Source organism: Mirounga leonina, unplaced genomic scaffold (assembly GCF_011800145.1).
Source record: "Mirounga leonina isolate KUSES-001 unplaced genomic scaffold, KU_Mleo_1.0 Mir_179, whole genome shotgun sequence".
In the NCBI taxonomy this organism is placed as follows: Eukaryota; Metazoa; Chordata; class Mammalia; order Carnivora; family Phocidae; genus Mirounga; species Mirounga leonina.
The window spans coordinates 1,287,613-1,313,169 of NW_023270466.1; the positions used below are offsets into that span (position 1 = coordinate 1,287,613).

General features: G+C 44.0%; 1 protein-coding gene across 3 annotated transcripts in view; it reads right to left on the bottom strand.

Annotated features, from left to right (window-relative positions):
• Positions 1 to 25,557, bottom strand: part of FRMD3 (FERM domain containing 3) — a 302,714-nt gene that overhangs the window by 46,922 nt on the left and 230,235 nt on the right. For all 3 annotated transcript variants that reach the window (XM_035024381.1, XM_035024379.1, XM_035024380.1), the window contains 3 exons: positions 21,766 to 21,840; positions 21,386 to 21,454; positions 14,642 to 14,766 (listed from right to left, as the gene is read on the bottom strand). In XM_035024381.1, coding sequence (XP_034880272.1) covers positions 14,642 to 14,766; positions 21,386 to 21,454; positions 21,766 to 21,840 — 269 coding nt within the window. The remainder of the gene's footprint in view (positions 1 to 14,641; positions 14,767 to 21,385; positions 21,455 to 21,765; positions 21,841 to 25,557) is intronic.

A 25,557-nucleotide genomic window follows, 5' to 3' on the forward strand; every position in this document is an offset into this window, starting at 1 on the left:
AAAACAGAACCCCATGCTGATTCTGGAATGCATCTAGAAGTCAGACAATTGTAGCCTCTGCTTCCGAATGACAATGGTTTAGTACCATTTTCACTTTTCCCTTCCGCGGTTTCTTAGAGATGGGATGGGAGTGCTTACTTGTCTAAGTGCCAAGCACAGTGTCTCTCCACCACAGACCACACTCTGTCTGGCTGTCACACTACTCACACTTACGCTCTCCCCTGGCTCACATCCCAACCCTCAGATCCCGTGACCGGATTACGTCACAGGACACTTGACTGACAGATTTTTTTCCACCCCAGCTGAATCCTTTAAAGCAATTCATTACTACTACTTAAGGACACGGCAGCAAAGCGCCAACCTGAGCAGGAAGCCGGGATTTGGGAAATTCTGTGCTGAATGGCTCTCACTAATGAAACAGAGATCCTTAACACAGAGTAATGAGCAAATGAGTAATTAGAACTTGGCCCAAAGTGAGCCATTGCTTATTTAACAAACGACTTTAAAATCAGAATGTGATTCCCTGAAGGCAACACGCTTCCTGCTCCAAGTCTGAGCTTTCCCCTGCGAGGAATTCTGCCTGGTGTGGCACACACTCTGTCCCTGTTCCAAGGCGAGGTGACGCCCTCCAGCATGCTGCAGAGCTCCAAGGAGTCGCCAGGTCCTGGCACACCATGATGGAAAACCAAAGGCTCAAGCCGTGCCCCAACCATGCGGCGGCTCTTCTCACTGAATTACAGACTCCCTACACTTACCAAAGTCCTCTCTTTTTCAGTTGTATCAAATGAATTATAAAAATAAATGCAGTTCTTCAGTGACTGGTTCTGCTTTAGCCACCTTAGGTGTGTCTGATGTCATCTAAGATAGGCGGGCCAGGAATCTGACAACCAGGACCTGATCCCCAACCCGGGAACTTACCCAGCTAGTGACTTTGGGCAAACTGTCTCCCCTCTCTGCACTTTCTCCTGTGTAGAATACCAAGGGGGTAGGGAGTACTAGAGCAGAGACTGGCAAACTTCTCCTCTAAAGGCCCAGACAGCAAATTTGACGCTTTGCGGGCCAAGAGGTAAAATCAAGGATATTAGATAGGTTACTTACATAATCATTTAAAATGTAACCATTAGCTCTTGGGCCAGAGGAAAAATAATGGACATCAGACCAGCCACAGGCCATAGTTTGCTGATGATACCTGTGTTAGACCATCCTCAACTTTCCCTCTAGCCCCACAAAGCTGTGAAAAACATTCCTGTCCCCAAGTTCCCATTCTCATTGTAAAAGACCACAAGCCACAGTCTTGGAATTTGATGTTGATATGAAGCAAAAGAATCAAGTTTAGAGCCAGAAAGCAGTTGAGAGGTATTCAAGTCCATTCTTCTTACCTTAATACCAAGAAAAATGAGGCCCCAAAAGGTGGAGCATCTTGTCTATGGTCACCTATCTGCCAGGTGGGAGGTGCCAAGACCAGAGTGCGTATTTCCCCACTTGTCCAAGGTATCAGTGCAGACACGGAGCAGCTACCCGAAGCAATGCTATGTTTACACCGAGAAATATGGTAATTCATAAAATGAACAGTTCATGGGAATTATCCAACTACAGAACTGAAATGATGCACACTGTTGGTGTCTTATGATATAAAATGCAAAATCCTTGCAAGATAAAATGCACTTAAATGGCACCAGAACCAAGGCATTTAGCTTCCTTACAGCAAGGTAAATGCTTAAAATTTCAAAGATCCCATTCAAGTGAACAAACTTCTTGGAGTACTTGAGCAGCCAGTAAATACCAGAAACCAAAGTTCCAAAGATGAAACCAACCCCAAAGAAAAGCACAAAAAGGGAAGTTGGAAAACTTTTGAAGAGCTCACAAATGTGAATTGGCAGAGCTTGCTCAGGCCTTTACCTTGGCCCCTGAGTTGTTCTTGGCATCTCCTACCCTAGAGGAGCTGCCACCCCAAACTGTGGTTCTTTCTTCCAGAATCCAATAGATGTGATAACAAATTCTGAATTTTGACTTTGCCAATCTAATACTGCAGTTATAAATAAACCCAGATGCTTTCCTCTGCTCTGTGGAGGCTCCTAGCTCCTATAGAAGCAGCAGGCTTGACTGCTGTATGTCTATCAGCAGTGGGAAACTAGGGGTGCCATTAAATGAGAAAGTTCAGGAGAACCCAAACTTGGGCAACGCTAAAAGGATGCTTGAAAGAGCCTTTTTAGGAGTGTCCTCTTATTCAGAATATTAATCCATTTATCTGCATTTGTGTTAAATGTGTTCCCAATTCATTGTTTGACCTGTAGTTCAATTTATGGTATATCTTCATGCACTAAAGTTTTCAACATTAAGCAAACAAAGCAGGAATTTCAAAAACTATACACAAGAGATGATTGCATGGCATTACAATGCATAGGAAAGGAAACTGCTGACGCATCTACATTGATTGCCTCAAAGAAGTGGGACAATCTGGGAGGTCATTTTTTTCTGTTTTAGTATTTTCTAAATTTTCTAGGTCTTAATCAGTTTTATAATAAGAAAATAAAAAGACAAATAATAAGCACAAACCCTATGGCAGGGACAAGTGCAATTAGAGCTGGTGCTAACTGGTCTTCCGTCACCAGGTAGCACTAACCACAAGGGGAAAGGTGATTCCATAGGATTTATGAACAGCTCCTACTGTTTGGTGGAATACAACATAAAAGAAATTTCAAAAAGACCAATGCATTACTCCTAATGCACATCCCAACCTACCCTAAGCCAAGGGAAGAAATTACTTAGCACAAGGTGGGGAAATGACAAGGAAGAAAGATACCAAAGCCATGAAAAGAGGGTACATTTGCCTGAGCCATAGCCATGGAACTCCACAAAGGAAGGAAAGAGGGAGGAGGACTGTCATGTCAGATTATCAGGAAGGGAATTACACTTAGTGGGAATTGGAAAAAGGAATTCAGAAGCAGCATAACCATAGCAGCCTTGGGCTGTTAGAGACTTCACCAGTGATGTGACTGGAGCAACTGTGTTAGTGTATGACTGGCTCTGCCTTGTACGACGTTGAAAGACTCACACATGGAGTGGAATTGAAAAAAAAAAAAAAAGATCCATCTGTAAGTTGCCTACAAGAGACTCACCTTGGATCTAATGACACGTACAGACCAAAAGTGAAGGGATGGAAAAATATTTACCATGCAAGTGAAAGTGAAAAAAAAAAAAAAAAAAGCTGCGGTAGCAATACTTGTATCAGACAAAATAGACTTTAAAACAAAGACTGTATAAGAGACAAAGGCATTACATAATGATAAAGGGATCAGTCCAACAAGGGGATGTAACAATTGTAAATACCTATGCACTCAATACTGGAGCACCTAAATATATAAAGCAAATGTTAACAGACATAAAGAGAGAAATTTATGGTAATATAATAATAGTAGGGGTCTTTTAATACCCCACTTACATCAATGGATAGAGCATCCAGGCAGAAAATCAGTATCTTTGAATGACACATTAGACCAAATGGACATAACATATGTACAGAACATTCCATCCAAAAACAAAAGAACACACATTCTTTCTAAGTGCACATGAAACATCCTCCAGAAGAGATCACATGTTAGGCCACAAAACAGTCTCAATAAATTTAAGAATATTGAAATCATACCACACATCTTTTCTGACCACAATGGTATGAAACTAGAAATCATTAAGAAGAAAAAAAAAACTGGAAAAAACACAAAACACATGGATGCTAAACAACATGATAGTAAACCACCAGTGGATCAACAAAGCAATCAAAGAAGAAATTAAAAAAGAGATAAATGAAAATTAAAACACAATAGTCTAGTCTAAATTTTAGAAATGGAAGTGAAAGCAATTTTTTTTATTCTTATGTTAATCCCCATACATTACATCATTAGTTTTAGATAAAGTGTTCCATGATTCATTGTTTGTGCATAACACCCAGTGCTCCATGCAGAATGTGCCCTCCTCAATACCCATCACCAGGCTAACCCATCCTCCCACCCCCCTCCCCTCTAGAACCCTGTTTGTTTTTCAGAGTCCATCGTCTCTCATGGTTCGTCTACCCCTCCGATTTCCCCCGCTTCATTCTTCCCCTCCCGCTACCTTCTTCTTTTTTTTTTTCTTAACATATTGCATTATTTGTTTCAGAGGTACAGATCTGAGATTCAACAGTCTTGCACAATTCACAGCGCTTACCAGAGCACATACCCTCCCCAGTGTCTATCACCCAGTCACCCCATCCCTCCCACCCCACCCCCCACTCCAGCAACCCTCAGTTTGTTTCCTGCAATTAAGAATTCCTCATATCAGTGAGATCATATGATACATGTCTTTCTCTGTTTGACTTATTTCACTCAACATAATACCCTCCAGTTCCATCCACGTCGTTGCAAATGGCAAGATCTCATTCCTAGTGAAAGCAATTCTAAGAGGGAAATACAGTGATATAGGCCCACCTCAAGACACAAAAAGTCCTCAAACGATCTAACCTTACACCTAAAGCAACTAGGAAAAAAAAGAGTAAACAAGCCCAGGGTGAGTAGAAAGAAAGAAATAATAAAGATCAGAGAATGAACAAATGAAATAGAGACTAAAAAACAATAGAAAAGGTCAATGAAACCAAGAGCTGGTTCTTTGAAAAGATACACAAAATTGATAAAACCTTTAGCCAGACCCATCAAGGGAAAAAGAGAAAGGACCCAAATTAATAACATTAGAAACAACAGAAAAGTAACGACTGACAGCATAGAAATTCAAAAGATTATAGAAGAATACTACAAAAAGTTATAATAAGCCAACAAACTGGACAACCTAGAAAAAATGGATAAATCCCTATAAACAGTCTTTCAAAACTGAATCAGAAAGAAATAGAAAATCTGAACAGACTGATCACTACTAACAAAATTTAATTGGTAGGGGCGCCTGGATGGCTCAGTCGTTAAGCGTCTGCCTCCGGCTCAGGTCATGATCCCAGGGTCCTGGGATCGAGCCCCACATCAGGGTCCCTGCTCAGCGGGAAGCCTGCTTCTCCCTCTCCCACTCCCTCTGCTTGTGTTCCCTCTCTCACTGTGTCTCTGTCAAAATAAATAAATAAAATTTAAAAAAAAATTTAATTGGTAATAAAAAAAAACTACCAAAAAATAAAAGTCCAGGACCAGATGGATTCACAAGTGAATTCTATAAAACACTGAAAGAAGAGTTGATACCTATTTTCCTGAAATTATTCAAAAAAATAGAAGAGAAGGGAAAGCTTCCAAATATATAAGGCCAGTATTACCCTGATACAAAAACCAAAAATAAGACAAAAAAAGAAAACTACAGGCCAATATCCCTGATGAACATAGATACAAAAATCCTCAACATAATATTAGCAAACCACATTTAATACTACATTAAAAGGGTCATTCACCATGATCATGTGGGATTTATTCTGGGGATGCAAGGACAATTCAGTAACTGCCAATCAATCAATGTGATACACCACATTAAGAAAATGAAGGATAAAAATCATACGATCACCTCACAGATGCCAGAAAAAGCATCTGACAAAACTCAACATCCATTCATGATAAAAACTCTCAACAAAGTGGGTTTAGAGGGAACATACCTCAACATAATAAAGACTATAAATTACAAACCCACAGCTACTCAGTGGAGAAAAACTGAGAGCTGTTCCCCTAAGATCAGCAATAAGACAAGGATGTCCACTCTTGCCACTTTTATTCAACATAGTACTGAAGTCTAGCCACAGCAATCAGACAAGAAATAAAATGCATCCATATTGGGGCGCTTGGGTGACTCAATCAGTTAAGCATCCCACTCTTGATTTCAGCTCAGGTCATGATCTCAGGGCCCTGGGTTCAAGCCCCATGTCAGGCTCCTGCTCAGTGGGGAGTCTGCTTGAAAATTCTCTCTCTTTCCCTGTCCTTCTGCCTTTCTCCCTGTTCTCTCTCTCTCTAAAATAAAAAATCTTTTTAAAAATGCATCTATATTGGTAAAGACGAAGTTAGACTGTCACTATTTGCAGATGATATGATACTATATATAGAAAACCCTAAAGACTCCACCAAAAACCTATTAAAAGTAATCAATGAATTCAGGAAAGTTGCAGGATACAAAATTAATACCCAGTTATTGGTATTAAGCAGTACTAATTGGGTATTAATAACAAAGTAGCAGAAGGAGAAATTAACAATCACAGTTGCAATTGTACCAAAAAGGATAAAATACTTAGAAATAAACCTAACCAAAGAGGTGAAAGACCTGTACCCTGAAAACTATAAAACACTAATGAAAGAAACTGAAGATGACACAAGCAAATGGAAAGATATCCCATGTTCATGGATTGCAAGACTTACTATTGTTACAATGTCCATACTACCCAAAGCAATCTACAGATGCAATGCAATCCTTATCAAAATACCAACAGCATTTTTCACAGAACTAGAATAATAATAAATAATAAAGATTGCTGAAGCAATCTTGAGAAAGAGGAACAAAGCTGGAGTTATCACAATCCCAGATTTTAAGGTATACTATAAAGCTGCAGTAACCAAAGCAGCATGGTATGGGCACAAAAAGTAGTCACATAGAGCAACAGAACAGAACAGACCCCAGAAATAAATCCACGATTATATGGTCATCTAATCTATGACAAAGGAGGCAAGAATATTCAATGGGAAAAAGACAGTCTCTTCAAGAAATGGTGTTGGGAAAACTGGACAGTGACATGCAGAAGAATGAAGCTGGACTGCTTTCTTGCACCATACACAAAAATAAACTCAAAATAGATTAAAGACCTAAATGTGAGACCTGCAACCATAACAATCCTTGAAGAGAGCACAGGCACTAATTTTTCTGACATTGGCAATAACAACATTTTTCCAGACATGTCTCCTAAGGCAAGCAAAAGCAAAATAAACACACACAAGCGGGGACACACAAAGAAGTGCAAAAATAAACTATTGGAATTACATCAAAATAAAAAGCTTCTGCACAGTGAAGGAAACTATCAACAAAAAGAAAAGGCAATCTACTGAATGGGAGAAGATATTTGCAAATGATATATCTGGCAAAAGGTTAGTATCTAGAATGTATAACTTACATAACATAACTCAACACCAAAAAAACCCAAAAAATCCAATTAAAAAATGGGCAGAGGACTTGAATAGACATTTTTCCAAAGAAGACATACAGAAGGCCAACAGGCATATGAAAAGATACTCAACATCACTAATCATCAGGAAAATGCAAAGCAAAACCACAATGAGATAGCACCTCATACCTGTCAAAATGGCTAAAATAAAAAAGACAAGAAATAACAAGTGTTGGTGAGTATGTAGAGAAAAAGAAACCCTTGTAAACTGTTGATGAGAATGTAAATTGGTGCAGCCACTATGCAAAACAATGTGGAAGTTCTTTAAAAATTAAAAATAGAAATACTATATGATTTGGTAGCTTCACTACTGGGTATTTACCCAGTAGAAACAAAACACTAATTCAAGAAAATATATGCACCCCTATGTGTCTTGCAGAATTATTTACAATATGTAAGATATGGAAGCAAGCGAAGTGTCCACCAGTGGATGAATGGGTAAGGAAGATGTGGTATATACATATACTATGCAGCCATAAAAAAGGATGAAATTGTACCATATGTGACAACATGGGCGGACCTAGAGGGTGTTATGTGAAGTGAAATAAGTCAGACTTAGAAAAACAAATACCATATGATTTCATTCATATGTGGAATCTAAAAAAATAAATGAATAAACCAACCAACATAAAGCAGAATCAGACCTATAAATATGGAGAACAAACTGATGGTTGCCAGAGGGTTGGAGGGAGGGATGGGCAAAACAGATGAAGGAGAGTGGGAGACACAGGCTTCCAGTTATAGAATGAATAAATCAGGGAATATAAGGCACAACATAAAGTCAGTGGTCACGTAAGGGGGTTGTACGGTGACAGATGGTAGCTACGCTTGTGGTGAGCAAAGCATAATGTACAGACTTGTCAAATCACCTGAAATAATGTAACATTGGGCGTCACCTATACTCAGATAAAAATAAAAGACCCTAAGAGGCGAAAATGCAGTAGGTCCCATAGGTCACCTATTATGTGTTGGGTTGGAGGGGATGGGGTCAAGGATATGGCATGCTTGATGAGGAGGACAATACTCCTTTCATATGCCCAAAATGCCTTCCTCACAGATTCACATACAGACTTTCTAGAATTTCAATGTCATCATCTTAAGCAATCTACGGTTAGGGCTCGACAGTGTAAGCAACCCTTTAAACACACCCCTCCACACACAGAGCGCCATCTGTGATACATGCATTCACTCAAACACAAATGTACAAACACACACAAACATTTACAGGGGGACACACACACGCACACACAGCTAAATGGTGGCATAGGAGAGCTAGTTTTACCACTCTCCTTAATTTCCACCTCTTCTATTCCATCTATTCCATCATCTCTTTCATTTGCCATCTATTCCACAGGTATAGACATGTTCCCAATCATATGCAAGTGCAGCTTCAAGCCACCGTCAATCCACCCACATTCACCCTAAGACACTCCTTTATGGAAATTCTGGGGTCTCCACTGTGCTTTCACTTTGCTAGCAGGAGGGTGTCACACACTTTCAACTCTTAGTTTTTTCTACCAAGGGGAAGAAAGTATGGTTTCCCACCTGTTTGTTTATGCCAGCCTGCCCCATTGCTCTGGTAGACAAGAATGCTGTTCACTGGGTGTCACTAATTGCCAGCTACGAAGTCCTACATGATTAACGTTAGTCACTTTCTTTACCATAGTCCAGCATTTTTCTATAACAAAAAATACACTCCACCAAGCATATTGCTACCTACACTATGGAGACCCTACCTCCATATGGCATGTGATTTTATTCAGATTAATGATTCCTTAAAATGCCATTTTTACCCGGAACAATCCCCACTTTCAATTTTTTTTTCTTCTCCCAAAATTTTCATAAGCTCCACATGACACTTTGCAAATGGTTTGCCCATTCTCAGAGAAAGTTTTCCATAGCACTAATCTACATGGATCCTGTAACTGAGCAACTCTGGGGTAATACTGAAAACTTTCCTGTTGCCTAGCAGTGCCTAGGAGCTGATGTTGTTTTTTCTTTACCCAGACACTGCGAACTTCAGAGCTAATCCTCCAGCTGTCCTGTCATATGAATTTGAATGGGGTCACACATTCTCCCAGAGCGCCACTGGGCTAATCTGGGCAATAACGCTCTCCACAGCTGTCTTTGAGAAGCATGAAGCTCTAGGAAGAATAAAAAGAGCTTGTCAGACAAATGAGTGGTAATAACCCCAGAGAGTCATGATGGCAGCACAGATACTGCCACCATGGCACCCGAGTGAGACAAGGTCCCAGAATCTTCCCAGGACCTCACAGACACTGTGCCTCCAAGGATCAGAGTTAGGACCTTCTTTCTTCTCCCAACCTGATTCTTAAAAAAAATCCCTAACCAGACAACTCTTTTAACTCAGGCTGCCAACCTTGACCTGTTCATGGACCATTTCCAAAATGTGTGATTTGGTAACTCTCCAAAATAAGAATCTAAGCTTTAAACAAAGATGTTGGGGAATAGTGAGGTCCAAGTGTCCTCCACTCCGTGTCTGAAGCTCAGCAAGACAATGCACAGTATGGAACTCTCTCAATGGCTCCAGTATCTAAATGAAATCATTTTTGCCATTGACTCCCTGTGTGATACTGACGTGTCACTTAAGCCTTCCTGTGCCTCAACAGTCTCATCTTTAAAGAGGCTGAACTCTTTTCATTCTCAGAGACAAGGACAGAACCTGGACAGGAGTCCACGGGCTGCTTACCTACTGGGTAAGCAGTGACCCCATCTCAACAACTCTACCGTTTTACTAGCTTGGAGGCACTGTCTCTTCCCTGGCCCCACTCCCTCTGCCTCATTCAGCCCTTGTTTTTTCTATTTCCTGGGCTTATGCAATGGCTCCTGTGTGATCTCTGTGCCTCCAACCCAGAGATTCTCAATCAGGGAGCAATCTTGTTCCCCAGGGGACATCTGACAATACCTGGAGACATTTTTGTTTATCAGGATAGGTGGGGTACTACTGACATCTACTGGGTAAAAGCCAAGGATGCTGCTAAACATCATACAATGCTCAGGACAGTCCCCAACAAAAAATTATCCAGCTTAAAATGTCAATGGTGCTGATGTGGAAAAACTCTGCACCAGCCACACCTGCCTCGATTCTGCCCTCTCTACACCACAAATGATATAAAACACAATTCCAATCAGGCATGGAAATTCTCCAGTGCCTCCCAAGTGCCTTCAGGTTAAAGTCTAACCTCTCCAGGCAAGTCATGGAGACCCATCATGATCTGGTCCTTTCTTAACTTTGCCTTGCCTTTCACTTTTTCCCCCTGACCTTTTTCTTCCCCAAAGCTAAACCAGCAACCAATGCAGGTAGACCAGACCACTCACAACTCCCTCTGCCTATCAGTCCCACCCAACCATTCTTTGGCCTCCCAATTTTTCATCAGACACTCTAATCAGACTAAAGGGGAACAAGACACTCTCCAGGTAGCTTGAAGCACTGCTATCTCATGAGGGACACAGAAAAGTGAGCACACTTTCAATTGGCAGGGCCAGAACCTACTCATCACCCCTGTGATTTCACTGCTGTCTCCCCAACAGGCTGTGAGCCTTCAGGAAGACAGTGTCTACATCTATATAGGCCACATCAACCTGCACACACTAAGTGTGGTCTACCAGTTGTATCAGTTGTATTTGTCACAGATGTTGCATTAAGGAATGAATGAATTCCTAGCTTCTTTCAATTTGGCTCTGGCTCAGGCATAAAAACACTAAAATATCAAAATACAAAGATGAAACTAAATTCATCACACTGTATGTGCCAAGAAAGGCAGTTCATCCACAAAGGTGGAGACATCTTTGTTTAAAGCTGTGGTCTCTGCCTCTCTTTTCTTTACATACCAGAGAAATACAAATCTATAAAAATAAGTATTTATCCCTATGGATTGTCTAAATCCCATTGCCTGATACTCAAAGACAAGACATTCGGAGCAGAATCAGACTCTAAAATAGTAACAGAGATATGATGGTATCAAGAACACTGGAGGAGATTATGCTAGGTGAAATAAGTCAAGCAGAGAAAGTCAGTTATCATATGGTTTCACTTATTTGTGGAACATAAGGAGTAGCATGGAGGACATTAGGAGAAGGAAGGAAAAAATGAAGGGGGGTGGGAATCGGAGAGGGAGATGAACCATGAGAGACTATGGACTCCGAGAAACAAACTGGGGTTTTAGAGGGGAGGATGGGTTAGTCCGGTGATGGGTATTAAGGAAGGCACGTATTGCATGGAGCACTGGGTGTTATACGCAAACACTGAATCATGGAACATTACATCAAAAACTAATGATGTACTGTATGGTGACTAACATAACATAAAAAAAAAAAAAAGAACACAGAGCTAGGTTCACTGTGGGAATCATAACTCTGAATTTAATGGGACTTAAAATGATTTTGCTCTTTCTCTAGACTGAGAAGGTCATTCCATCTACTGGACACCTAACAATACTGTCGTTTTTACCTCTTTTCCTTTTAAGTTGATTCTATATCCTGGAGATTGATAGGATTTGCCTGAGCTTCAAAACCCACAAGATGTCCCACAAGGGGACTGCCTAATAAAAAAAAGTTTTATTAGACATTTTTAGAGCCATTTTGGACGTTTAAGAGAGTAACCTATCAGTTTGACTTTATAGCTGGTGAAAGAATTTAATATTCTTCTTTAAAGTAACTAGAAAAATTGAAAAGGTGGCTTATGGATTCTTATCACATATCCTGAAAATTTTTATTTTTATTGCAGTTAATTATAACAGATGTGTCTCTTGTCCACAGCGTTCGTGTTAAAGCCAAGCTTAGGATTTAGCAGTGGAGCCTCATTATAGAAAATGGAGCAAAATGGCTTTTAATTGAATGGGGTAAAGGGTCCAGGGAAAAGCTTGCCCAGTTCCCTGTTATATCCTGGGGGGTGACTCATAGGGCCAGAGTGGCCTAACTTCCATATTCCCCATGGAATTTTTGTTCCCATCTAGGTTTCCATCTTTGCAGACAAGACACAGTCACAACTCCAGGCTTGGGTTGTTCCTTTTCCCTTCCTCTTCTCCATTCAAACTTGGGAGAATCAGGACCTCCAGAGAAAGGGATTTGTATTAAACCAAATATTCCAGGTATAGGAGCATGTAGGCGTCAAGGGCAAGCCACCCAAAATGTATCAGGGTGCATATTGATTATTCTGAATTAAAGCTACTCAGACCCTCCACTGTCCCTCTGACAGCAGGAAACAAATCTCCCTTATGAAAAACACTCTCCCTGTAATTAAAAGTAAAAAGATATCCTTGTTGGGATGCTTGGGTGGCTCAGTCAGTTAAGCATCTGCCTTCAGCTCAGGTCATCCTCCCAGGGTTCTGGGATTGAGCCCCATATCGGGCTCCTTGCTCAGCGGGGAGCCTGCTTCTCCCTCCCTCTGCTTGTGCTCGCTCTCTCTCAGACAAATAAATAAAATCATAAAAAAAAAAAAAAAAAGACATCCTTGTCACCAGAGATAGGGACTTCAAAGCTGAGAAAACTGTAGAAACAAACCGTGTTATTTTTTTTCTAATCTACTAGACCTTAGCCTAAAGTCTGCTTAGAATTCCCTAACAATTAAAGCTCCCAAACACCTGTTTTGTTTATCCTGTCAATTCCTCCCCAATTTATTGTCTCTTTGTCTAAAATGTATACAAATTGCCTGCTTTAATAATTTCTTTAGGTCTCAATTTCACTTTGGGCCTCCATGTGCCCATAATAAAACTTGAGGGTTTTTTCTCCTGTTAATTTGTCATAAATGTGGGTCCAGCTGAAAGACCTTGAAGGGGAAGAGTTTTTCCTTCTCTACAAGAGGAAGTCCAGAAAAATCACTGGGGATCAGAAATGAAAGCTACTTTTATTACAGTTGAAAAACATACAAAATCGGAGAGGGTGCTGGAAAATGCAGACAAGCAACATGGACCCAGAGACCCTTGGGCTAAGAAAACTAACTTAGCATGGAATTTACAGAGTTGGTTGCTAAGACCAAGAATACAGGCCACGAGTATACCAAGACCATTCTCATTGTCATCATCTTGTGGCTCAGCTTGGGATACGGATGTCTCCCAAGGCCCCACCCTTCCTCTTTTGCAATGCTTCCCTTCTACCCACGGAATCTGGGGCATCTAAGCTGTCCAGTTCTCCTCCTAACCATTAAACTTCCTTCCAGGAAAAGATTTACTAAAATTATTTACACTTCAGTGTGAGGTGAGCTGCTACTTCTCCCAAGGATATTTGCATCCCAAGCCATATGCTCATTACAGGCTCTAGAGTTTTCCCCTATGGATGGGATTCATGAACTGAGGCTGCAGGCGAAGGAGATCTTCTGGGGACAGAGAGACCTGCCCTCTTGCAACTGCCCCGTATCCAAATTTTAAATGATGACACCAAAGTCACCAAAGGAAAAGCATGTTATGTTTGTGTTCAGGGTTCCAATAACTTTATTTTGAGTACATTTTAAAATATACCTTGATAATTCATGTGTGAGATTTGCCTCATGAAATGTCTCCAGCAAGCAGTGTGGAGAGATTCCTCCCCAAAGTAAGTAAAATCCTTAAAAGCAAAAAAAGCCTAGATGCACATACAGTACAGTCCTTAAAAATGTAACAACTTTTGGGTTGAGGTGGACTATATGTATTTTAGCTTGTATCAAAACTATCAGAGAAAGGCCTATGGAAAAGGGAATATAACTATGAAGAAATATTGAGGCAGAACAGAATGACCAGTTAAAGACACTTTATACTGGAGAATTCTTTACAACCACTAATTTAATTATAATAAAAACTTACCATTCAGTAAAACTTTCTACAGTGATGGAAATGTTCCTGGTCTGACCTTTCCATGATGGTAGCCATTAGCCACGTGTGGCTATTACTCATTGGAAATGCAGCTAACGTGGCTAGAACTGAATTTTTAACTTTAATGAATTTAAACTTAGTTTTAAATAGCCATACTTTGTGGGTGGCTACCATGCTGGACAGTGGGGGGTGGGGGCAGGGTCTAACAGCATTCCTGCTTTAACACTAGGACTACTTTGTATCCATGGACTTTCTCTAGGAGAAACTGATAGAACGCTCAAAATAATGCAGTCTTCCAGCCACAAACAGCTTATTTACTAGAAACAGCTTATGACTGGGTGTCTGGGTGGCTCAGTCGGTTAAGCGACTACCTTCAGCTCAGGTCATGATCCTGGAGTCCCGGGATCGAGTCCCGCATCAGACTCCCTGCTCAGCAGGGAGTCTGCTTCTCCCTCTGACCCTTCCCCCTCTCATGTGCTCTCTCTCTCTCTCATTCTCGCTCTCTCAAATAAATAAATAAAATCTTAAAAAAAAAAAAAAAAGAAAGAAAGAAACAGCTTATGACTCATTCCATCCCCCACCCCAACCATTACCAAGGTACCCAGGACTGGCGCCTTACTCGTCCCTTTAGGGTAAGCCTGCAATGCCATCTTCTGGAAGGAAGGGTACTTACCCTCACCCAACGGAAGTTCCTCTTCTTGCTCACTGGGGGAAGGCAGCAGGGGCTGCAGGGGTTCCATGTTAATGATGAGCTGTTTGTTCAAGGAGTAGGAACTGCGGCTTTGAGTCATGTTGGCTCTGAAAACAGACACAAACCAGAGGGAATTGGTTTTCATTGCAAACGCCAGCTCCTCTATCTCGGTTGGCTACCCAAGTTGGGAACTGTCTCTAGACTTCCACAGTGCATGAGGCCAGTGGTAAAGGGAACATAACACTTAAGATATACAGCCCCCCTGATCCTTAAGGTTCTGACAAAACGTCCATGTGTCTTAATGCAACACAGTGAACGAAAACCTATTTCCCCATATGTCACCAGACTGAGGCAAAGTAGGCGACAATGCAGACACGGGACACAGGGGTCACTGAACTAGATACGCAGAAAAGTGAATGAAGGGAATGGCTCAAAGTAATTTAACAAGCACCAAAAAAACACAAAAAATGAAAACTTAACCTGGTCAGACAGCTTTGAGCTACCTTGCTGTTGCTGGATGTCCAATATTTAATATCTATGTTTAATACTCCCATTCAAATTCACACCCCTCTCACCAGCCAGCCACAGAAGCTCTGCTTCTGAAGGCAGCAAACACGTGTCATTGGCTGCGAAGGGCAGCAGATGGCAAGGAAAATGTACAAGCATCTCATCGAGACTATTGGCTGATAGCGAGAAGCCCATCTACACTCCCTGCTGCAGGGAGACCAGCTGTCTGCCCTGAAAGACATGGAGGTGAGGCACCTCTAGTGGGTGTTTCAGCACCCTTCCCCTCATGTTTCCTGTCAAAACCCAAACCAACCCACCCTTCAAAGATGGTGTCAAATGTCTCCTAACCCTTTGATGCCCCCTTGGATGACCCCATGACACATTTTCATTCATTCTCTCGCTCCCCCCTCACACTACGCTCCCTTCTTTCACACCTCATGGCATTTGACACCTGTCTCTCTGTCTTTACTGGTGTACTAATCAGCCCCACCTTGACAAGCACTTTAAGGGCAGAGACTGATCTACCCATTCTGGTGTGCCTTACAGCACCTCCCTGGGTAAGGGCTGCTCACATTTGAAATTGAAGTAAATGGAATGCAATCCTGGCTTGACATAAGTTGCCATTTCAGATTGACATGGGTGTTCCCCAGGTTGGTTACAGAGTTGTCTTATAGCCTGGGCATTTCTGTTTGGCATGGGACAGCACATTTATTTGCAGCTGATACATATGCATTGGATGGTCTGCCTTGTTCCAGTGAACCATGGTCCTTGCATGAAGTAACTCACTCTCTAGAACTATGATTTTCAGACTTTTTTGACAGAGACCCACATTAAGAAATGCATTTTATGACATTTCTCTGTACACATATGGGGAGGCACAAAAGTAAAGCAAATGTTTCATGCAACAAGAGTAACTCTTGTTATGTGTGATTCACTTTCTTTTTCCCCATTCTATTTCATTTTGTTTGAAGTGCTGGTCTATTTTCATTTCATGACTCATTAATGTGCTACAACCACAGTTGGAAAAGTACAAATCCCATGGAGGAGACTGATGGCCAAGGGTCCTCTGAGAACTCTAAGGAGGGGCACCTGACCCTGCTGTGGGGGGAAGGGAGAGCCAGGAAGGACCTCTCAGGGGAGGTGATGCCTGTGGTACATCCTGGCAAGCATGGTGGAGTTGACAAGGAAAGCAATGGAGACAGTGTTTCCTTGCAGATGGAAGGAAGGAAGGAAGGGAGGAAGGGAGGAAGGGAGGGAGGGAGGGAGGGAGGGAAGGAAGAGTCTTCATTTTTTGAGTTTTCATGGGATTTCCTCTGTCCCTGCGGCCTTCATGACTGTGATTCTAGCTCTGCAAAGCACATGTCGCCATATCTGTGTGGACCATGGAGCTTTCTGACCTCAGAAAAGCCCATTTTCCACTGTTGTACCAACTGAATCTCTCTGCCCCACCTCTAGCCACCCATGCCCCCTGACTGGCAGCAGTTCTGTCCCCCAAAAATGACTGCATATCATCAAGGAGGGCCTGTAATGAGCCTTTATGGAGGATCTTTTGCTCCACAGCAGCCCCCCCTCCCAACACTCCTCACTTGGAGTTATAAAGCATCCTACCACCTGCCCGCCTTCACCGCCAACACTACAACGTCTGGCCAATTGCCCGGTGCTGGGACAGGCTGAGCTCACCAAGCGTGACCTCACAGGTGTGAGCCTGCTGGGCACTGGCTGGTCAGGAGGATGCTGACTCAGCGCCCATGCCCACAGGCTCCTGCTGCCACACTGTAGCAGAGGCCTATGGCTAGGGTCAAGTGGGTTTAGGGTCTGCTTAGAGTTAGGCCAGATGAACCACACAGTCGATTACAACCCTGAAACTCTCCAGTTCTATGATTAAGAGGGGAACACAGCCTCCCGATAAGTACAAGACTCAGATAAACCCAAGGGTGGATACAGCTAGAGTTTCCCTGGAGCACAAAGAATCTGGGGCTCGAGAGCTTGATGCTGGGTACTGGGACAGCTAGAGGGGTAAGATTAATCAAAACTAGAATCAAAATGCATGTCTCCCACCCTCTCTGTACCAACCCCTGTAGACTACAGGTTACCTTTTCATACCTCTCTGTTTGCAACCTTTTTAAAGGTGCCAGCTGATCCCAGCTTTATTAAAAGCAAGAGCCCACCAGCACAGTTACACTACTAATAAATATGCCAGAATTTGATGGCTCCTTTTTTAGTTTACGGGTTTATATACTTGACCATGTTTGTTTTTCTCAGTGTACCTGTGAGACAGGCAAGAAAAATACCATATTCACAGATGAGGACACTGAGACTCAGTGAAGTTACAGAACTTGACTAAAGATACTTAAGAGAAGCAGACTCAGATCATATGATTCTCAACCAGTGCTCCTGCTCTGCTCTCCACTGCCTTCCTGCACTTTCTGCATGATTTATCCTATAGGGTCTCAGGGGGGACTCTGTTCACTACTGCTAATGTCCTGCTCTCTGGCTATATGAGGGTCCACCGTGTCAGGTGGTCTTCTAGAAGACGTGCCAACATCCCAGACAGCTCCCACCCTGCCCTTCCACCTGAGCTCCTGATGTAACAGCTTCTCTGGCTGGAGTCTCCCCAAGCCAGGCAAGGGTCTGTGCCATGTTTCCCATTCTCAGAATCCACCCATCAACGGATTCTGCAAAATGCCTGACCCGTTTTGTACTCAGCACAGAGCAGTTTCCCGATGAAACAGTCACTGGGAATTCTACTGAGGTAAAAAGGTTTTCTTTGGAAACTGCAAGGACATTCTAAGATTGGCTTCAAAAACTGATGGCATAATATAGAGCAACTAACACAAGGCTCGTGGAATTCTGCACCAGTCCTTGCAGTGAAGCAAGTGCTGTTGGCCTGTCATCAAAACTCCATCTGAAGAAGCTTTAATGAGGACAGATCTGTTAAATTCTAGCTTCCCATTTTTGGATGAGAGACAGGAAGAATATCATCACCTCACATTTGCATGGCACTTTCTAATTTTTAAAGCACTTTATTTTTATGCCCATAACAAAGTCTAGAAGTTGGGCAAAGTAATATTCTGAATCTCATTTTATAGATGAGTAAACTGATGATCAGAGAAGTTAAGAGACTTGCCCAAGACCACACAGCTTGTAAGCAACACAACCAAGTTCATGGCCCCTCAATTCGTGCTCGTTTTAGGTCCAAATGCTGCCTCTGGGTGTCCCCCGGTGGTGGCTGCTGAGCCCAGGTGGCTCACACAGCCAGCCCTAGGCTCACCGAGCTGCAGCCTTTTGCTTCGCTGGGCCCCTGGCATGGGTGGGCGATTCCCAGGCCAGGAGGGATTTGCTTGGGGATCTTGTCATCAGTAAAGATCAGTGAGCTATCATGAGAGTTAGCTTTTTCTCTTTTTGAAAAAAAAGAAAAATCCCAAGACAGTGTCCTCAATCTGTCTGTGTTGTCTCTTTCTAAACACACACACCTCAGCAAAAGCAGTAGTCCATGAACTTGCCATTCTTTGAAGAGTACACTCTCAAGTGTGAGGAAAGACAACTAAGTGAAGCCTTAGAGTGCTCATCTCTAAACACAGCCAGAGGGAGAGTTCATTACTATATTCTCACTTTTGACAGCCACATCAAAGAAGCCAAAATAATTCAAAAATAATTGCCTAAGAGAAAAAATGTCCTACCATGCAAGTGCCCACTGGAAAGAAATGAGAATTTGCGACTGCAAGGGGTACGTCTCCATGGCTCTGGAAGCACTCTTGCCTCCTGGGAGGTCAAGGTCCCCAGGGCAGCACCTTGGACAGATCTCAGGTCTCAGAAAATTGCAGGCCTGCGGCCGTCACCCCACACCCCTGGTTCATAGGTTCATTCAACAACTATGTACTGACCTCTACTATGTGCTAAGTGCTGGGTTAGGTGTTGAGTGATACGCAGATGACCAAACAGACACAAGCCTTTTCCTCCCACAGCTTGCTTTGCATCATTACTTTAAACAAATCTTCCTTATATTGTCAGAGATTTGAGAGATACTGCCAAAAAGCTGAGGACCAGAGAGGTGTCCTGAGCATGTGGACTCAATAGGCTTTCATATACACATAAAAAAGGTCAGTGGAAGGGGAAGAAATAGCATGTGAACCAGTGTCTCAAGGGTCTATAGGTCCTTGTGTGCAGTTACATCCCTGGGGGATTTTAGAAGGTTCCAGAAAAAGGAAACTATAAATGGACTGAAGCCTCATTTCCCATCCCCTCTGGTGGTTCGGTCCATTCGGGAAAAGATTCTCACTATGGCCACTCTGCTCCCCTCACTCCCACAGCCTGGCTACTCAAAGTGTGGTCCATGAACCCGCCACATGGCCACCACCTAGGAGCTCATTAGAAATGCCAGATTCATGAATCAGAATCTGATTTTAACAAGATCCGTAGGTGATCCCTGTCCAAGTTAAAGTTTGGGAAGCCCTGATCTAGGAATCCTTGATTCCCATAAATTAAGCAAACCTCAATTGAAAAAAAGAAATGCTTTTTCCAATTATTTCTGATCTAACCATCTATATATGATAACTATGGGATTCTTGGAAAGTCTTACGTATTGGGAATATAAGTCTCTGAAAGCATTTTGTTAAAAAGTTTCCTTCTTTGTGTTTGTGCTGTCAAGAGAACTCCCCAGCATCAAGTATTTCTTTCTTTTTTTTTTTTTTTAAGATCAAACACTCACACTTCATGTTAGAAGACTAAAACCCAAGCAGATCCCTTGGGGTGGTTCTGCCTCCCAGCTCTAAGAGAATGCCAGAGGGTTTCTGGGTGGCAAAGGCTACAAAGAAAAGAACACAGGCTTAGGTCTGCCACAAGAAAAAAAAATTATGACTTCAGATAAATCTTTTAACTTCTCCGAGACCCACGTTCCCTTGTCTATAAAATAGAAGCATCAAATTAGGTGATCCTTAAGGTCATTTCTGGCCCAGAGTCTAGGAAAGTTCAAATGATACATTTTATCATTTCCTCTTTTCATTTCTGCCACACCGAGTAACCACAATTTGTGGTAGAAGAGGGACTGTAAAGACTATTTTAAAAATAAGTACATACAAATAAAAGACTAGTGTTATCAAGAGGTAGGTTATAAGACTTTCACGGTTCTGCCACAGTGCTCCAGCTTCCCTAGGCCTACAGCTTTCTCCTGCTTCGAGAAGCAGGAAAGACCACGTCTGCAGACGTGCACGTGACAGCTTCTCACTGGGTCACCCAAACCAGGAAAGAATTGTTCTCTGTACACATCTGCATGGGATCCTGTGCCAACTATAGTCTTGCTCCCCTGTGTGGGAGAGAAGTGCTGTCTGGATGCTGGGCCAGGCTGGCTCAGCCACTCTTTCAAGAGACCCAACAACCCAGGGAATAAGGTAAGAGGCACCCAGCTCACGGGGTCATGCTGGAAACAGAGGAGACTGGGCAAATATGAGCATAAGGGAGATTCCTCCAAGTCCACAGAAGGGGAAGGAACAGGTGCCAACCAGTGTGTGAGAACCTCCTAAAAAAACATAACTTAGGATGACCTTGCCTTCAAAAAGGAGAACGTCATGACAATGTTCAGCTTTAGATAGTTAGCATGTTTGAGGTTTAGGGTGTGCAATGATCTGTGTGTCTCATGGTGATAGAAAGTCCAACGTGACCAAGAGAATATCTCATTCTCAGAACGGCATATGCTGCCACATTATGAAGATGCGTACTCTCGAACCACTAATGACTAAGTTCCTCATTCCTCTGAGTGACCTTTGGGAGTGAGGAGCCCCGAGAGAGATGAGCACCGCCTGCCTTCCTCCTGTGAAACAGTCTAACAGAAGTCAGGCCAATGGGTACCAGCCACATCTGATGAACAGAGAGCAGTTCTAAGAAGGCAGACGACAGACTCGGCCAAGAGATGACACCGCCGTGCCTCACACACACTGTGCATGTGACACTCCGGGCCCAATCAAGCCAATGACTCCCCACAGAGCAAGCAACTCAAAATGCAGTCGGGCCGCACTCACGCCACGGCCCTGTCAAGTCTGTCCCTGGGAAGCTTCCAGAACAGCGAAAGCGCCGTGCCTGGAGACAGATGTGCCCACGCTGACAGAAGGACAGGCATGTGGTGCCCTTACACCTGCTCCTGTTACAGAGAATGTGGCAGAGCAAGCCTGAAAACCTTCTATCCATGCCTGAAGCCTCCCAGAGCCCCACAGACCACCCCCTTACCTGTGCACTTCCGGAGGCTCCCGCTGGATTTTGGAGCTAGCCTCTACCACCTCTTTGGCAACTTTACCACTGCAAAAGAGAAACACAACATCTGTGCACACACACTCACAACAGAAGGGGAGGGGTGTGCTCGTGTATTGTTTTTTTTAACTTCACAGTGGTCTGATCCACTCTAGAAATCCACGCCTTCTCTTCCTCCATCCGAGAAGTTACTATGGAATCTGAGGGGGGCCCATGAGGGTCAGACGTGAGCGGACTGGAAAGGGAGGACCAAAACAGGCGTACAAGCCAAAGCGCACTGATTTATAAGCAGGATATTCAAAAAGTAAATGAGTGCCCCCACCCTAACCCACCATCAAAATGGAACCACAGGTACCCACCTATATCGAAATCTACTTCCTTTAAAAAATATCTTGCTGCTCGACACGGTCTTGATCTGACTGGATTTCGCATACCTTGAAGAAGCAGCAAAACAGAGGTGGTAGTTAGATTGTCAAGTCCGAGTGAGACATGCTATAAAGCGTGAGGACTGGATATTTTTGACTATAAGAAATATATGCTATTGGAGGATTGCATGCGTGCACACACACCTGAAGAACTTTCACCAAAAAATAGTTACTTTCGCTATGTGTATTACAACCTGCTATCTCTTTTCTTTCTTTCTTTTTTTTAAAGTGGGCTCCATGCACAGCGTGGGGCTTAAACTCAAGACCTTGAGCTCAAGAGTCACGTGCTCTACCAACTGAGCCAGCCAGGCGCCCCTTTCTGTTCTTTCTAAATGCTGGTGACGGCCCACACATTTCGTTTCAGAATCCATTACGGGATGACGACCTGCAGGCAACAGTGATGATCAAAAGGATTCTTTCCCAATTTCCACTTGAAAGATACAGAGAAGATGGATTGTGTCACATGGTGTCAAGTTCCAGGTCACGGGGGGGGGGGGGGGGGGGGGTACGGGACGACGACACACTTTCGCACCTGTGCCTGAAACAACACTGCAGAAGACAGCTTCCCGGTGACACAGGTCACTCACCGGGTCACAAAGAAGCCACCTACTGTGTACTGCCCGAAAGAGACCACGGGGCTCATGTCACCAGGGACATGGTCACTGGCTTGAGTACTCTCCAGCGAGGTCACCATGACCCAGTGCCCTTTAAAGGAACCCGGGCTGGGAGCTGACTAAGACACACGCGGAACAAGAAGCCCGGCCAACCACTGATTCAGCAGCTCTAAGCACACCTATAACCACGAACAAAACCACAGCACTCTGGGAAACAACGAAAATGTGGGCTCTGTGCAGGCCACACACAGGGCACTAAATTGCTGTGACAGCTGAGGATGTCTCTCGGCAATCACTTTAAGCCTCGTGCAACTAAACCCAGGTTCGAAAGAATGGCCTCCAAGAGTTCAGGACCATTTAAAATATTGAGAGTCCCAAAATCTTAATAGAAAAACCACACAGAACAATATGCTGTATAGAATTCTGAGTGAAGACGAGCATATAGCCAGGGCTCTGGGGTTAGAAGTTTCTGTGCAGGCAACTATCCCCAACGCCAGGCATCTCGGAAGCCTTGGTTCCTTTGTTCAAGCAATTGTTAACCAAATGCCGAGCCTGGTCCACACCCTCCCCCCACCCCCCACCTCCCGCCCCAGGTTCAGGGAAGACACACAGCCTCTGCATTCATGGAGTGTAAGGTCTAGAAGGGAAATGGATATTAATCTAAAAACCAGACACATAAGTGAATAACTATAAATTGTGGTGGGGGCCATGAAGGAAAAGATGCAATGAGAGTATGGGAGGGGGAGACCAATCCAGCCTGGGGGCCATGGGTCTGAGATCCAGGGAAAGGAAGGTGTTAACCGGGCAGCTGGTGGGCAGTGTTCTGGGCGGAAGGCCCAGCAGGCATAAAGCCTGGAGAGCTTGAGCACTGGAGGAACTAAAAAGATCTGATGTGCATTTCCCCATGTTATTATTATTGTAATTACAAGCCCACACACATACATTTTTCCCCCTAATTTAGCACGACCTGACCTTAAGCTGTCCTAGTTAAGGATTTTGGCCTTTGTCCTCAGAACCATGAAAAGCCAGAGGCACACTCTTTTGCAAAGAAGCCCCTTCTCCCTTTCCACTTCTGCAAATGGCCTGAGCCAACAGAGAAGGGCACTGGGGACAAATGAGGAGCAGGCAGAATGAGACAGGAGGGGAGGGGGTCCAGGCCTGGGGAGTGGAGGGATTCCATTTCAAGGCAGGGCCTGGAGAAGGTGGCGTGGGAGCCCTTAAGGACGGGTGGGAGCATAGGAGATCCACGCCCGGGAGGCTCCTGCCCCCAGGGACGGGCAGTGCGGGCTGCTGGCCAGAGCTAGGCTACAGATCACATGCAGTCAAGAGGATAAAAATCCCCAGCAAGCTGTGCCAACATGGGACAGGAGTCCCACGGTGCCCTCCTCCTCCAGCGAGGACACGCCTGCTCCCAGCGTACCTGCCCTTTCCCCCCCGCCCCCCACACACACCCAGGGAGCTGTGAGCCTGACACGTTATCTACAGAAGCCTGAGAAAAGGGCGGTCTTCATCAACTCCCCACCTTTTGGCAGGGCTGTTGCTCCCAGGCCTCAGAGGTAGGAGGCACAGAAACCTTTAAAGAAGCTTCTGTCTTTATGGACACCTGGGCGAGTGTCTGCCTTCGGCTTGGGTCATGGTCCCAGGGTCGTGGGATCGAGCCCCGCGTAGGGCTCCCTGCTCCCTGCTCCATGGGGAGCCTGCTTCTCCCTCTCCCTCTGCCCCTGCTTGTACACGCATGTGAGCGCTCTATCTCTCTGCCAAATAAATAAATAAAATCTTAAAAAAAAAAAAAAAAAAAGCTTCTGTCTTTAAAATGTTGGTTATTACTGTTCTAGGTTCTAAAGATCCTTAGGGCAAAGTAGTCTGCTAAGAAGATAAAGAGCCTTAATTGCAGTTTTTAACCCATGAAAGTAATGTAACATTGTGCCAACTATACCTCAATAAAAACACTGATTAATGAAAAAGGAAAAAGAGCCTTAATTGGGGTTTTCAAATGCAACTCTGTGCCCAGGTTATAGAAGATACCAGAAACCCAAAGAGGTGTGGCAAGCCCAGCTGGTGCAGGGAGCCTCTTGTGGGGAGAGGAGGCAGCTCTGCTCTCCAGGCCCCCAGAGGGGGCCACTGGCTCTTACACTGGAGCCGCCTCTTGGTGGGAGGCCTCAGGGCCGCATTGCCGCCACCCAAACCCTCAGAAGACACATTTCGCAGAGAAAGTGAAGAGCCTGCCTGCTCAGGATGGGAGGAGTGGAAAGAGCGTTGCCTTCTTTCTGGCAGCTGATTGCCCACGATGAACATTCGTGTCATGTCGTTCGCTCAGAGACACTCTCCCGAGCGCATGACCACCAGTTCCCCACCCTTCCAAATGTGCAGGTAGATGCCCCATCGTGTTTGGGCTGAGAGCTTTAGTGGACTTTTCACCGGGAAGTTTATTCAGAGAGCTTGAACAACCCTGGGAAATGGGAAGCACAAGAGGATGGCGGGAGATGGTGAGGGGAAAAGGAAGGTGGCCAGGTGATAAGACACACCTTCAGTGTTCCCAAACCTGGCCATTTGCCAGCAGCATCTGGGATAGGGGTTAAAACACCAGTGCCCAGGCTCCGTCACTAGAGATTTTCATCCAGCATGTCTGCCGGGGATCCAGGAGTTGGTGTTTTTATCAAACACCCCAACGTCATTCCAAGGCAGCCCACTTGCCCCTGAGAACCTCTGAGTCCCCAAATTCTTCTAGAATGACCCAAGAGGTGGTGTTTTACCTGGAAGAGCAGAGGCCCAAGGCTCCTACCTGCTCTTGGTCCTGCAACCTTGGTCAAGTCATGTAGCTTTTCCCAGCGTTCCTTTCTCCATGAGTTTTTTAAGTGGTGGAGGGTATTACAATACTTAATTCATAGTGTTCTGAGGAGCGTTCAATGAGATCAAGTTATCTGAAAGCACCTGTTCATTATATAAGTTTCCCACCCTCCCTCATATCACTCTCAAAACCTCTCCACTGACTTCTCACTCTTGAGCCACCAAAGCCAGGCCTCTGGGTCATGGAGATTCTGGGGGAATGATTTCAGACCCTCTGACAGCCAGTGAGAGGACCTGTTTGCTCTAACTAGCTGACATGCTCCAG